Genomic DNA, 14620 nt, shown 5'->3' with positions numbered 1-14620 from the left:
GAAGATGCAGAAACAAAGAATAGCTGTTGACTGGGGAACTAGTAACATTATCGACTATAATTCTGTTACATAGCAGAACTCCCGAATTCCCAGTTCCCTGAAAGATACAGATGAAGGCCTGGCACAAGTTCCTAAGTTGTTTTTATCGGAAGCAGACTCCCTTCAGATGAAAACTGCTCACTGCAAGAATATAGACCCTAGACTGGTTGAAATCAGGACATTGAAGATGCTTGAAACTTCACCTGGATGCCAGTCAATCTGAGAATTGTCCACAAGCTGATCAGGCCCTGCTCCTTGAACACTAGAGAGCTCCTGTCTACCTCGCCAAGGGTGGGTTACACAGTTTTGAGGGCATTAGTCCCCTGTGGACCCCTTCCCCTGGCAAAGCACTAAAAGCTACTCTTTTCTATTTTACCCAAAACTCTTGTCTTTGCCTTTTTATTGGGCACTGGTGAACAGAGGCTGAATTTTACCAACATAACCTAGATGACTAACCACTAGATGACCCGGTTTCTCCCGTCCATGCCCTCATTCCTGCTTTCATGCTTTAAACTCACCAATAAAGAGTGAAGCCTGAGGATTTTCCTGTGGTCCAGTGGTTAAGAATCCACCTTCCAATGTAGGGGATGTGGGTTCAATCCCTGGTTGGGGAGCTAAGATTCTACGTGCCATGGGGCAACTAAGCCCAGTGCCACAACTAGAGAGCCCACTTGCTCTAGAATCCATGCTCCACAAGAGATTCCCAGCTACTGAGTCCATGCAACGCAGAAAATACTCAGTGTAGCAAAAAAAAAAAAAAAAAAAAAAAAAGCAGAGGGGAAGAAATTGTTTTTTTAAAAAAGTGAAACTTTAGACACTCCATCTTGAACCCTAATAAAAGCAGAGCCCCAGGTCTACACTTTCTTTATCTTTCTCTGCTTGTGATCTTAACTGTGTGGCCCTCGGGCCTGTCATGTACCTTCCAGGACTTGTGAATAATAAAAAACTTGTTCTGCAAAGTTCCATTAAAAAAATACAATTCAACTGAGTAAATTTGAAGGTCAAACTGGCTTTCTTAGGTGACTGATGAATTGAGTAGCATCCACTGAGCTGCTAGAAGGTGCTCCAAGGGATTGTACAAAATGGAGGGTTTTTATAGGAAGAGCTATGAGACAAGAGAGCTATTAGCAAAAGAAAGGATTACTTTTAGACTGGGATATGCTTTTGGAGGGAAGAGAATCACGGGTCCTTATCGCACAGATTGCCTGTTCTTGGGGAGTGGCACGCATGGAGACAGCCCACGTGACAGATTGCTTCATTGGCGCTGACCTGGGAATTCCAGACCGAGTAATGCTACATTTCTGGTGAAGGTCAAAACTGAAGTTAGGTTAGGTATTAAATCTAGGCTTGGTATCATAGACTTGAAAATGAATGATGCCATTTGTGGCCCGTGGTTTTTCCCTTTAACAGTTCCCTGAGGATTTTGCAGAGATGTCCTGCAACCACCTGAAGAACCACAAAGGTTGGTCCAGACCCAACCTCAGCCCCGGTGATGATGGAGGGAATGTCTGTGGGGCTCTGCAAGAGTAAATACAGGCTATCTGAGTGCCTCAGGCAGTCCTGTCCAAGAACATCACTATCAGTAGGCTCAGACCCACACGATAGATTCCACAGGGACTTTGTCATGATCCTAGATTTTGTGACCATAGAGTCAGTCACCGATAATAAGGTTGGTTTTTGTCTGGCTTCTCCAGCAGGTAAGACAGTTGGACAATAAAGCTTTGCCCAAAGTGCAACATCTATTTAGGGAAGAAAACAGGGAGCCTACTGATGACATTTGTCTCTCCTTCTACCAGGACTTTCAGGATTTGAAACAGCTCAACTGGAATTCCATCACCTCCACTAGCTTTGTTCGTAGTGATGCTTTCTAAGGCCCACTTAACTTCACATTCCAAGATGTCTGGCTCTAGATGAGTGATCACATTATCATGATTATCTGGGTCATGAAGATCGTTTTTGTACAGTTCTTCTGTGTATTCTTGCCACCTCTTCTTAATATCTTCTGCTTCTGTTAGGTCCAGACCATTTCTGTCCTTTATCGAGCCCATCTTTGCATGAAGTGTTCCCTTGCTCTCTCTAATTTTCTTGAAGAGATCTCTAGTCTTTCCCATTCTGTTCTTTTCCTCTATTTCTTTGCATTGATCATTGAAGAAGGCTTTCTTATCTCTTCTTGCTATTCTTTGGAACTCTACATTCAGATGCTTATATCTTTCCTTTTCTCCTTTGCTTTTCACCTCTCTTCTTTTCACAGCTATTTGTAAGGCCTCCCCAGGCAGCCATTTTGCTTTTTTGCATTTCTTTTCCATGGGGATGGTCTTGATCCCTGTCTCCTGTACAACGTCATGAACTTCATTCCATAGTTCATCGGGCAGTCTATCTATCAGATCTAGACCCTTAAATCTATTTCTCACTTCCACTGTATAATCATAAGGGATTTGATTTAGGTCATACCTGAATGGTCTAGCGGTTTTCCCTACTTTCTTCAATTTCAGTCTGAATTTGGCAATAAGGAATTCATGACCTGAGCCACAGTCAGCTCCCAGTCTTGTTTTTGTTGACTGTATAGAGCTTCTCCATCTTTGGCTGCAAAGAATATAATCAATCTGATTTCAGTGTTGACCATCTGGTGATGTCCATGTGTAGAGTCTTCTCTTGTATTGTTGGAAGAGGGTGTTTGCTATGACCAGTGCATTTTCTTGGCAAAACTCTATTAGTCTTTGCCCTGCTTTGTTCCACATTCCAAGGCCAAATTTACCTGTTACTCCAGGTGTTTCTTGACTTCCTACTTTTGCATTCCAGTCCCCTAGAATGAAAAGGACATCTTTTTTGGGTGTTAGTTCTAAAAGGTCTTTTAGGTCTTCATAAAACTGTTCAACTTCAGTTTCTTCAGCGTTACTGCTTGGGGCATAGACTTGGATAACTGTTATATTGAATGGTTTGCCTTGGAGACGAACAGAGATCATTCTGTCGTTTTTGAGATTGCATCCAAGTACTGCATTTCGGACTCTTTTGTTGACCATGATGGCTACTCCATTTCTTCTGAGGGATTCCTGCCCACAGTAGTAGATGTAATGGTCACCTGAGTTAAATTCACCCATTCCAGTCCATTTTAGTCTGCTGATTCCTAGAATGTCAACGTTCACGCTTACCATCTCTTGTTTGACCACTTCCAATTTGCCTTGATTCATGGACCTGACATTCCAGGTTCCTATGCAATATTGCTCTTTACAGCATCAGATCTTGCTTCTATCACCAGTCACATCCACAACTGGGTATTGTTTTTGCTTTGGCTCTATCCCTTCATTCTTTCTGGAGTTATTTCTCCAATGATTTCCAGTAGCATATTGGGCACCTAATGACCTGGGGAGTTCCTCTTTTGGTATCCTATCATTTTGCCTTTTCCTACTGTTCATGGGGTTCTCAAGGCAAGAATACTGAAGTGGATTTCTTTGGAAGGAATGATGCTAAAGCTGAAGCTCCAGTATTTTGGACACCTCATGAGAAGAGTTGACTCAGTGGAAAAGACTCTGATGCTGGGAGAGATTGGGGGCAGAAGGAGAAAGGGACGACCCAGGATGAGATGGCTGGATGACATCACTGACTCGATGGACGTGAGTCTGAGTGAACTCCGGGAGATGGTGATAGACAGGGAGGCCTGGCATGCTGCGGTTCATGGGGTCGCAAAGAGTCGGACACGACTGAGCGACTGAACTGAACTGAACTGAACTACCAGGACTGATGGGCTGGGGTTCTGGGTTCCGTAGCTGAAGGAAAGCTGACAAGTCCTACAGCAACCACCCCTTCTCTCCCACAGGCTGTCTGTTAGTTAGAGGTCCATTAGTTAGTTAAAGACCAGAAACTCTGCTGTGTTATTGACCTTTACTGAGTTGTGGTCTCTCAGGCAGGTCTCTTCCCTTCACAGTTCCCCATCAGACAACAGGGAGTTTGCACCAGATGGTAGATGCTCTGTATAAGCTCCAACCTTCCTGACCCTCCTTCCTGCTCTCAGGACAATGCAATCTTGACAAACGTTATCTGCAAACTCTGTCAGCCTGCTTCCTCCTCCCCACATCACTCTGGGGCAACATCTTTAATCTTTGGTCTTAGTCAAAGAGTTTGAGTGGAGTGAGCCAAAGAGAAAAAGGAGGATGGGAGGCCAGTGTGGGAGAGGGAGACAAAGAAACATAGGGACCATGGGAGACTTACAGAAACAAAGAGATACTAAGAGCTCAATAGACGCACATGGATCAAACAAAACAAGAGGGGGTGTGCCAGTTGAAATGGAAAATGAATAGAGAATGAGGTCATCCTACAACTCTCAAAGTTACCAAGATGAAGACCTCTAATGGTGGCATTCACTCCTACCCTGGAAAGTGAGAGCAGCTTTGCCCACTTGCCCTGGTTGACCAGAAGACCCACTGCAGTTGAGGGGACTAACAATCAAGAGCCACCTGTAAGAGACCCTTGCCCAGGGCTGTGGGATGTGGATGCCAGCTAGTCACATCGATGACTTCAGGAACCCAGTGTTCCCATCAGGAAAGGAGGTGGTTGGCTTGACTCCAGCTCTCAAGTATCCAAGACACTGACCACTGAAAGATTAGGCTGGACAAAGGCAGCCAGACATTTTTATGATCTGGAACCACCAGCAGGACAGCTTTCCTTCAGAATGGAGTCTTCTGGACTTTTGAGCATCTTGGTGCTATCCCTCCTTCTAGTGAACGTCCAGGGACCTGCTCTGACTGATTGGTTCTTTCCCCGTAAGTACTGGGGTCTCAGCCCTTGCCCTGGAGAGAAAGAATATGGCTGGGAGGAAGAAAAAAGCTTTCCACCACCTTAGCCCTGGGCCTGGGTTAGGGATGAGGGAGATATTTGGGTTATTTCTTCCCATTTTCTTTTCTATGGAATTTCTCTTCAGTGAATGCAAGAATCCAGACCTGGGCAATTTGTATTTTCAGCCCCTTTGAAATGGAAGGTCTTTCTGAGTGGGGGTGGAGGAGGGGGGTGGGTTGGTGGGGTGGTGGGTTGGGTATCACAAAATCTAGCATTTAGGGGAGGGGCTATAAGGATCTGGGACTCCTAAGGGACTTTTCCCTCACCCCATGACAGAAATAGCCCCCTTTCTTGAAACGCACCTCTATTAACTCCTGATTCTTTCAAATGTAGTTCTAGAAAGTGTTCCCACCTCCGTAGGGGTTCCTTGACTTTTTGAAGTTCCTTTGAATTTAAGGCAGTAATACTCCATGCCCGGCATGCTGCAGTCCATGGAGTCCCAGAGTCGGACACGACTGAGCGACTGAATAACGACAAATAGAGTAATATTGATAATTGCTACCATTTACTGAACATTCTGAAAGAAGGGATTTAAAAAGAGGGAGTCAGCCTTGGTGGCTACAAATTCTGCTTAAATTCCCTATGCTTCAGTTTCCTCATCTGCAAAATGGGGGATATTAATAGAATTAGTGTCATAGAACAATTACGCCGATTATATGAGATAACCTCTTTAAAATGGTTGAAAGAGTGCTAGGCTTACGGTTAACTTAACCAATATTAGTTAATATTACTGGGCATCCGTGACGATGATTATAGCTTTACACGCTTTGTCTTAATTCTTCCTCACCTCTCTGTAAGGCTAAAAGGATTTTATAAACGAAGAAACCAAAGTTCAGAGACAGTAAGTTGTAAACCAAGAATGAGAATTAAAAAACCCAGCTGTCTGACTGCCAGGGTGAACAATATTGCTGCACAATAGCGCCCCCCAGAGGAACTCCCAAACACTGTTTTCTCAAACAGCCCAAAGCGACTAGATTGGCTTAGTTAGACCAATGGCTTTCAATGGGCGATTTTGCCTTCCAGGGAACATTGACAATGAGAGGCTTTTTTGGTTGTCACAACCAGGGAGTGCTACCGGCAGTCTAGTAGGTAGAGGCCAGGGATGCTGCTAAACGTCCTACAATGGACGTCCTACAAAAGTGAGAGTGAAATCGCTCAGTGGTGTCTGACTCCAGGGACTGTAGCCTACCAGGCTCCTCTGTCCATGGGATTCTCCAGGAGATAGTACTGGAGTGGATTGTCATTCCCTTCTCCAGGGGATCTTCCCCACCCAGGGATCGAACCTGGGTCTCCCACATTGTAGACAGACACTTTACCGTCTGAGCCACCAGGGAAGTCCCTCCTCTACCCATCAAATAATTATCTGGCCCAAATGCCTCCAGTGCCTAGGTTGAGAAATCTTGCCTTAGCGGGTGGGGCTACGGGAAAGGAGGCAGAGAGTGAGGGGTGGTCAGGAGAGAGGTTAGTGCGGGCAGCGCTGGGAAATAAATGAAAGCCCCCAGGAAAAGGACTCCTGGGGATGAGCAAAGTGAAAGGAAATTCCCCTGACTCCTCAGAATTGCCTTGGGTCTGGAGAAGGGTGGGAACTGTGACTGTAAGACTCATTGTTGTCAGTCTTTCCCTAGAGAGGTGTCCCAGAATCCAGAGTAATTGTGAATTCAAAGAAAGGGACGAATGTTCAAAGAACAAAAAGTGCCCGAAGCATGAGAAGTGTTGCTTCTTCAGCTGCGGAAGAAAATGCATAAACCTCCAACAAGGTAAACAAATATTGAGAGCCTCAATAACCAACCCCTTACCCATATCCTTCCCTTCTGCTCCTCTGGGCTGGCCCTGTCCCTTGTTCACTAAGGGCTGGTCTCTGAGCAAGATTGCTGGACTTGGGAAACTTGAAATTTAGATATATCACTGCCCCTATTTGACATTAGGGAGTATCTTCATCCTGTTGGGTCTCAGATTCTGCAAGCAAAATCTAGGTATAAGGTTGGGATTGAACCAGAAAGTCTCATGGCTCCTTTCCACTCTTATTATTTTCTTACTTTTTTTTTTTTAACCCTTATGATTTTCTTAGTCCCCAGGGGCCACAATTGGTTCACCATATATCAACATTGTTGCTGCAAATAATAATTAAGATGTTTGTATTTCTTAAAAATACAAAAAAAATAGCTTTTGGCTCCAGATTCACTGCCTGCCTATACAAATCCACGTTAGCATTAAGAAATCTTTGCTGACCACTCCAGACCAGAGGGCCTATCCTTTGCTGAGGCAGCCTCAACTCCATGCCCATCTACCTCAGCTCCAGAAAGACTATCAAGGATTCTTTTTTTTTTAAATTAAAGTGTAATGTATATGTATTACATTATGCAATACATAATGTATATGCATTACATTATGCAATACATAATGTATATGCATTACATTATGCAGTACATAATGTATATGTATTACATTGTATGTAGGGTCCCTTCTCTGTTCACCTGAAACTACCATAACATTGTTAATCGACTGTACTTCAATAAAAAATAAAAAGTTTAAATTTTGAAAATAAAATAAAGACAAAAGTTAAAGTATAGTTCCTTACAATGTTTCAGGTGTACAACAAAGTGATTCATATATATATATATATATATATATATATATATATATTCTTTTCAGTTTCTTTTCCATTGTTAATCATTACAAGATGCTGAATGTAGTTCTATGTGTGCTATACAGTAGCTCATTGTTGTTTATCTATTTTATATATAGTAGGATGTATCTATTAGTCCCAAACTCCTAATTTATCCCTTCTCCTTCCTTTCCCTTTTGGTGACCATAAGTTTGTTTTCTATGTCTGTTGAATTTATTAAGACTATCAGAGATTCTTTATTCACTCATTTAAGAAATGTTTGTTGAGTGTCTCTGAGACGTATAATAGGATTTGACCTATTATAAAGAGGTTAAGGAAGCCTTCCCTGAGAAAGTAAAACTAGAGTTGAGTTCAGAAGGATGGGTAGCAAATTTGGGGGAAAAGTGGGTGGAAGGGCTTCCAGGCGCAGGCAATGTACACGTACACAGTCTTGATGGATTCTGGCATCCCGCCATCAAGACTTTGTACATGAGCATGGACATGGTGAAAGGGAAAAAGGTTCTTGGTAGGTAGGTTCTTGTTGGACGAGGGTCTCACCTTGATCTTAAGATCAATGGAAATTCACTGAGGTGGGCAGGCATGTGGTGTGGCTTTTACTATGCCTACGAGGCGGGAATGGAGTGACTTGAACTTCTAGATGAAAAAAAAAAGGGGTTTCTTGGACTAAGTAGCTGAGAGGGTGGGGAAGAGTCGGATGTGTCTGAAAGGGATGTAGGAAGTGAAGTCAACTTGACAGTGGAGTAGACTGGACAGGCAGGCGGACAGTGGGTTGTTCGTTTGCCTATAGTTGAGGAATTCTGAATCCAGACTTTTTGAGTTCAAATCTTAGCTCCAGTTCTCACCAGCCTATTTATCTTGGGCAAATTAACCACTTTCCCTTGTGATGCCTCAGTTTCTAGATAGCAAAAAGACTAATGTTAAAGGTTATTTGAAAGATTAAATATGCTTATGCAGGTGGAATGCTTAGGGCAATGCCTGGCGTCTAACAGATATGTGATGCATGTTAGCTCACATTATTCAGTCATTCATGACTGGGAGCTCCTATATAACAGAGGCCATACTTTGTCTCTTTAAGCATTGGGCATGTAGTAGGTGCTCAAGGAATGACTTATTCAGTTCCAGTCAGGATACATTTTGTTTTACCCTCAGCATTTGCAAAATCCTAAATGGACATCACCAGATTGTCAACACTGAAATCAGATTGATTATATTCTTTGCAGCCAAAAATGGAGAAGCTCTATACAGTCAACAAAAACAAGACCAGGAGGTGACTGTGGCTCAGATCATGAACTCCTTATTACCAAATTCAGACTCAAATTGAAGAAAATAGGGAAAACCGCTAGACCATTCAGGTATGACCTAAATCAAATCCCTTATGATTATACAGTGGAAGTGAGAAATAGATTTAAGGGCCTAGATCTGATAGATAGAGTGCCTGATGAACTACGGAATGAAGTTCATGACATTGTACAGGAGACAGGGATCAAGACCATCCCCATGGAAAAGAAATGCAAAAAAGCAAAATGGCTGCCTGGGGAGGCCTTTCAAATAAATAGCTGTGAAAAGAAGAGAGGTGAAAAGCAAAGGAGAAAAGGAAAGATATAAGCATCTGAATGTAGAGTTCCAGAGAATAGCAAGAAGAGATAAGAAAGCCTTCTTCAGCGATCAATGCAAAGAAATAGAGGGAAACAACAGAATGGGAAAGACCAGAGATCTCTTCAAGAAAATTAGAGATACCTAGGGAACATTTCATGCAAAGATGGGCTCGATAAAGGACAGAAACGGTATGGACCTAACAGAAGCAGAAGATATTAAGAAGAGGTGGCAAGAATACACGGAAGAACTGAACAAAAAAGATCTTCACGACCCAGATAATCATGATGGTGTGATCACTCATCTAGAGCCAGACATCTTGGAAAGTGAAGTCAAGTGGGCCTTAGAAAGCATCACTACGAACAAAGCTAGTGGAGGTGATGGAATTCCAGTTGAGCTATTTCAAATCCTGAAAGATGATGCTGTGAAAGTGCTGCACTCAATATGCCAGCAAATTTGGAAAACTCAGCAGTGGCCACAGGACTGGAAAAGGGCAGTTTTCATTCCAATTCCAAAGAAAGGCAATGCCAAAGAATGCTCAAACTACTGCACAATTGCACTCATCTCACATGCTAGTAAAGTAATGCTCAAAATTCTCCAAGCCAGGCTTCAGCAATATGTGAATCGTGAACTCCCAGATGTTCAAGCTGGTTTTAGAAAAGGCAGAGGAACCAGAGATCAAATTACCAACATCCGCTGGATCATGGAAAAAGTAAGAGAGTTCCAGAAAGACATCTATTTCTGCTTTATTGACTATGCCAAAGCCTTTGACTGTGTGGATCACAAGAAACTGTGGAAAATTCTGAAAGAGATGGGAATACCAGACCCCCTGACCTGCCTCTTGAGAAATCTGTATGCAGGTCAGGAAGCCACAGTTAGAACTGGACATGGAACAACAGACTAGTTCCAAATAGGAAAAGGAGTATGTCAAGGCTGTATATTGTCACTCTGCTTATTTAACTTCTATGCAGAGTACATCATGAGAAATGCGGGACTGGAAGAAACACAAGCTGGAATCAAGATTTCTGGGAGAAATATCAGTAACCTCAGATATGCAGATGACACCACCCTTATGGAAGAAAGTGAAGAGGAGCTAAAAAGCCTCTTGATGAAAGTGAAAGAGGAGAGTGAAAAAGTTGGCTTAAAGCTCAACATTCAGAAAACGAAGATCATGGCAGCCGGTCCCATCACTTCATGGCAAATAGATGGGGAAACAGTGGAAACAGAGTCAGACTTTATTTTTTTGGGCTCCCAAATCACTGCAGATGGTGACTGCAGCCATGAAATTAAAAGATGCTTACTCCTTGGAAGAAAAGTTATGACCAACCTACATAGTATATTCAAAAGCAGAGACATTACTTTGCCGACTAAGGTCCGTCTAGTCAAGGCTATGGTTTTTCCTGTGGTCATGTATGGATGTGAGAGTTGGACTGTGAAGAAGGCTGAGCACCGAAGAATTGATGCTTTTGAACTGTGGTATTGGAGAAGACTCTTGAGAGTCCCTTGGATTGCAAGGAAATCCAACCAGTCCTTTCTGAAGGAGATCAGTCCTGGGATTTCTTTGGAAGGAATGATGCTAAAGCTGAAGCTCCAGTACTTTGGCCACCTCATGTGAAGAGTTGACTCATTGGAAAAGACTCTGATGCTGGGAGGGATTGGGGGCAGGAGGAGAAGGGGACGACAGAGGATGAGATGGCTGGATGGCATCATGGACTCGATGGCTGTGAGTCTGAGTGAACTCCGGGAGATGGTGATGGACAGGGAGGCCTGGCGTGCTGCGATTCATGGGGTCACAAAGAGTTGGACACGACTGAGCAACTGAACAGAACTGAACTGAATGAACTGAACGCTCTACATGACCACCTGCTAAGAATGGGGTTCCAAGATGAAATCAGACATGGTCTCTGCTCACTGCCTCAGAAGCTCACCACTTCCTAGATGAGATGGAAGATGAAAAAAATGACAAACACACACTCGCAACTCAGAAGCACAGTAGAAAAATGCAGGATCAAGTTAGGCACCTGTGGGGTGCGGTGTGTAGAATGGGGTTCAAGATGCCATAGTGGAGTTGATGTCTGGGAAGGGTTTTGAAGGGAGAATAACAGTGTGATTAATGAACAATGGAAAGGTGGCAGAGGGAATATGGAGTGAAAGGTGTGTGTGTGGGGGTGTTGAAGATTGTGGAAGCCTGAAGCTCAAAAGGGGACTGTGGTAGGGGAGGAGGCCAGAGCGCCAAACAGGAGCCAGACAATGAAGTGTCTATAGGCCATGGAAGGCCTGCTCATGAAGTCAAGGTCTTAGCTGCGAAATGACACAATTAGCTTGGTCTTGAATCCATCAGGTCCTTCTCTCTAGTGGGCAGCAGGAAGGACTGATTGTAGGAGCCAAGGATAGAGGCTGGAAGATCAATCTGAGGCTCTCCCAACAGCCTGAGACTTCAGGAGAGGGGCAGACAGGTGAGCTTTGAGAAGGTAAAAATCAACAGGGCTCAACTGTTTAGCTGTGGGCATTGACTCTTGGGGAACTTATCGTTTAGCTTGAACCTGTGTTAGTTTGCTAGGACTGTTGTAGCAAAATACCACCAACAAGATGGCTTAAACTACAGAAATGTATTGTCTCACCATTCAGCAGGCTAGAAGTTCAGGGTCAAGTGTTGGCAAGTTGGTTGGTTCTTTGTCAGGTGGGGAGGGGGAATCTGTGTCACACCTCTTCCTCTAACTTCTGGTGGTTTGCTGGCAATCTCTGGTGTTCCATGCCATGGAGATCCCTTATCTTCATGTTCACATGGTGTCCTCCCTGTGTGGGTGTGTGTCGGTGTCAGAATTTACCCTTTTTATTTTTAATTTTTTTATTGGAGTATAATTAATTTACAGTGTTATCTTACTTTCAGGTGTACAGTACAGGGAATCAGTAATACATTTATCCACTCTTTTTAAGATGCTTTTCCCATATAGGCCATTAGAAAACATTGAGCAGAGTCCCCTATGCTATACAGTGGGTCTTTACTAGTTATCTGTTAGCATTTGTCCTTTTAAGGGACACCAGTCATTTTGGATTAGGGGCCCATCCCATCCCAGTATAGCCTCATCGTAACTACTGATATAGGCCCCAATTTTATTTCCAAACACGGTCCTTCTGAGGTGCTGAGGGCTAGGTCTTCAATGTATGAACTGGAATTGTGTGTGTGTGTGGGGGGTACTCAATCCATAACAGGACAGAAGCTAACTGCAGGGAAAAAAGGGGCTTGACAATCTGAAAAACTACCCCTTGCATTCCCTGCATGGACTTGCCCTTGACTCTGACCCCATATTCTCTTTCTTTGGCATGGTTTGGAGGGAAGAGTAAGTGGCTTATAATTTGGCATTTTTGAGGCACTCCTGTATCCATTCAGAATGAAATTCTCACCAGGCGCTGCACTAGAAACTGCACATTTAGATACAATCAAGGAGCTCACAGCTTAGCAGGCCTTGAGGGTGATCTTATTTGCACCTCAGGACATCCCCAGGTGATGAGCAGCGTGGGATTTTGCATCCTCATTTTACTGAAGTCAAGGACAAGACTGGTCATGTGGGAGGTCAATGTGCATGCCCCGAATTAAGCGCACAGCCCTGAAAACAGAGGCTCCTCACTCTCAGGGCAGACAGTCCAGTGACCTGAAGAGAAGGTGGGGACCTGACCTGACGTTCCCTGGGGATGCAGACAGCCAAACAGCTCTGCTCTGCTCTACAAATGGGCAAATATATCAATGGAACTGGGCTCCCGAGGTGTGAAAAGGTAAAAGGTAAAAGGAACCTGTTTGGTTTCGTTTGTGCTAGTTACTAGGGGGACAATAACAGCTGCTGTGTGTGTGGTTTTTTTTTTTTTTTTTGGTGTGGGCACTTTAAAATCTCAACTCTGGCATCTCCCTGCAGACATATGCAGTATGCCCAAAGAAGCTGGCCCCTGCATGGCTCTTTTCCATCGTTGGTGGTATGATAAGACAAATAATACTTGCTCCAGCTTCATCTATGGTGGTTGTAGAGGAAACAATAACAACTTCCAATCCCAAGCCGTGTGCCAGAGTGCCTGTTCCACAAAGGGTGAGTCCCAGGGGCCCCAGTCTCTCATCTTTGCCAGGGTCACTCTGGCGGGGGGGGGGGGAGTTGGAGTGTTGCTTGGCCCATTCCAGGATAGTTGCATCCTTGACAGACCAGGTGAAGACCAGGAACTGACCAGCTCCGATCAGCAGGTAAGAATGAACCTTGCAGAGGGTGCGATGATGGCTTGTTGGAAAACTGAGGTTGGGAGGGGACGTGGTTGTGGATCAAAGCTGGCAAGTATTAGGAGTAGGAGAGGATGCAGACATGGTGAGGTCCTCAGAGAGATCACAGGACATTCAGCCTAGTGCTGGACAGGTGGACCAATCACCACTTCTAGGCCACCAATTTCCCCTCATGACTCTTCACAAGCAACACTCCCAGCCACATCCCATTTAGAGTTTTCCAGGGAAACCTACTTCCTTTTAGTCTCCTGTGAAAAGATGTACAAGCATAACTTCAAGATTAGTTTGGAAAATAAGCTGAGTCCTAGAAGCTCAGCTGGTCCTATCCTCTGTTCTCAACAGGCTCTAATTCCTGAATGTGAAATGATACACTGCAACCGCCACTGGGATTCAGTTTATGACCAAGCGCTGTCCGTGTGCCTGCAGACGATCCAGGCTGGCTTCCACTGTTCTACTTCCAGTGTTCCAAGGCCTGAGAGCTTCCCTAAACTGAATCCTGGTGCCTGTCTCCCCTTTCTCCATCTCAGCCTCTTTTTAGACATAATCTTTCTCTTTTGATCCCATCTCTATGCTTCTTACCTTTATGTCCAACTTCTAGAACTGCTTGTTCTGTGAAGCTCTCATTTTTCCCAATAAAGCACTTAATTTAGTCCTGTGCCTCTGAGCCTGAATAATTTATGTCTATTGGCATATTACACTTTCTGGTGACATCATTAAAGGAAATGAAGATACTCAGAACCTTGAGAGTTGAGGATTCCAGGGACGTTGCTATACGACTCCTCTGTTTTTTCAAAGCATCATATGACTCTTTTAAGGCAAGGGCTCTTGGGTGCTGCTCCTTTCTAGGAGAAGGGCATGGGTGAAAGTAAGTTTATTTGGGATCTTTCAAGAAATACAAATTGAGGAGTGGGATAGTGATACAAGGAAGAGAGGAGCTGATTATGTGTTGGTAACCGTGGTGGGAAAAATGCAGCTTAACCCCATTAGGGACCTTCCAAAGAACCTTGTAAAACCTGCCTCTGAATTTTCTTCATTCATGAGGAAGCCGAGGTGTTTAGTCACTGACTTTCATCCTCTACTGGATGCATGTTGGTTGTTAAATCCCTCACTCTTTCAGACTCTTCTGCATGCAAGCTGACCAAGTTCCTAGGAAGTCAGAAAGAACTCAGAGCAGAGAAGCAGAGCTCTGATACTTGTGGGAAGCTATTGGTGTGCATCGAATATTATTCAGCCATTGGAACTTCCACGGTCGCCCAGTAGTTGGGCCTCTG

At 44.0% G+C, this 14620-nt stretch overlaps 1 protein-coding gene across 1 annotated transcript; it reads left to right on the top strand.

Moving 5' to 3' along the window:
- LOC102189601 (eppin) lies at positions 4397 to 14000 on the top strand. Its single transcript, XM_018056905.1, has 4 exons — positions 4397 to 4796; positions 6495 to 6626; positions 13000 to 13167; positions 13692 to 14000. Exons 1-4 carry the CDS (start codon positions 4706 to 4708, stop codon positions 13703 to 13705), a joined length of 405 nt encoding a protein of 134 aa, XP_017912394.1. The 5' UTR covers positions 4397 to 4705; the 3' UTR covers positions 13706 to 14000.

The sequence above is a fragment of the Capra hircus genome, chromosome 13 (assembly GCF_001704415.2).
Source record: "Capra hircus breed San Clemente chromosome 13, ASM170441v1, whole genome shotgun sequence".
Lineage (NCBI taxonomy): Eukaryota > Metazoa > Chordata > Mammalia > Artiodactyla > Bovidae > Capra > Capra hircus.
Note: the sequence above shows the minus strand (reverse complement) of the source record. Positions and strands in the feature narration are given on the sequence as shown.

Excerpts from the sequence above, each read along its gene's own strand:
- LOC102189601 (XM_018056905.1), top strand. The coding sequence starts at position 4,706 with ATGGAGTCTTCTGGACTTTTGAGCATCTTGGTGCTATCCCTCCTTCTA. Across the intron at positions 4,797-6,494 it reads GACTGATTGGTTCTTTCCCC|AGAGGTGTCCCAGAATCCAG; the intron begins GTAAGTACTGGG and ends GTCTTTCCCTAG. Across the intron at positions 6,627-12,999 it reads ATGCATAAACCTCCAACAAG|ACATATGCAGTATGCCCAAA; the intron begins GTAAACAAATAT and ends ATCTCCCTGCAG.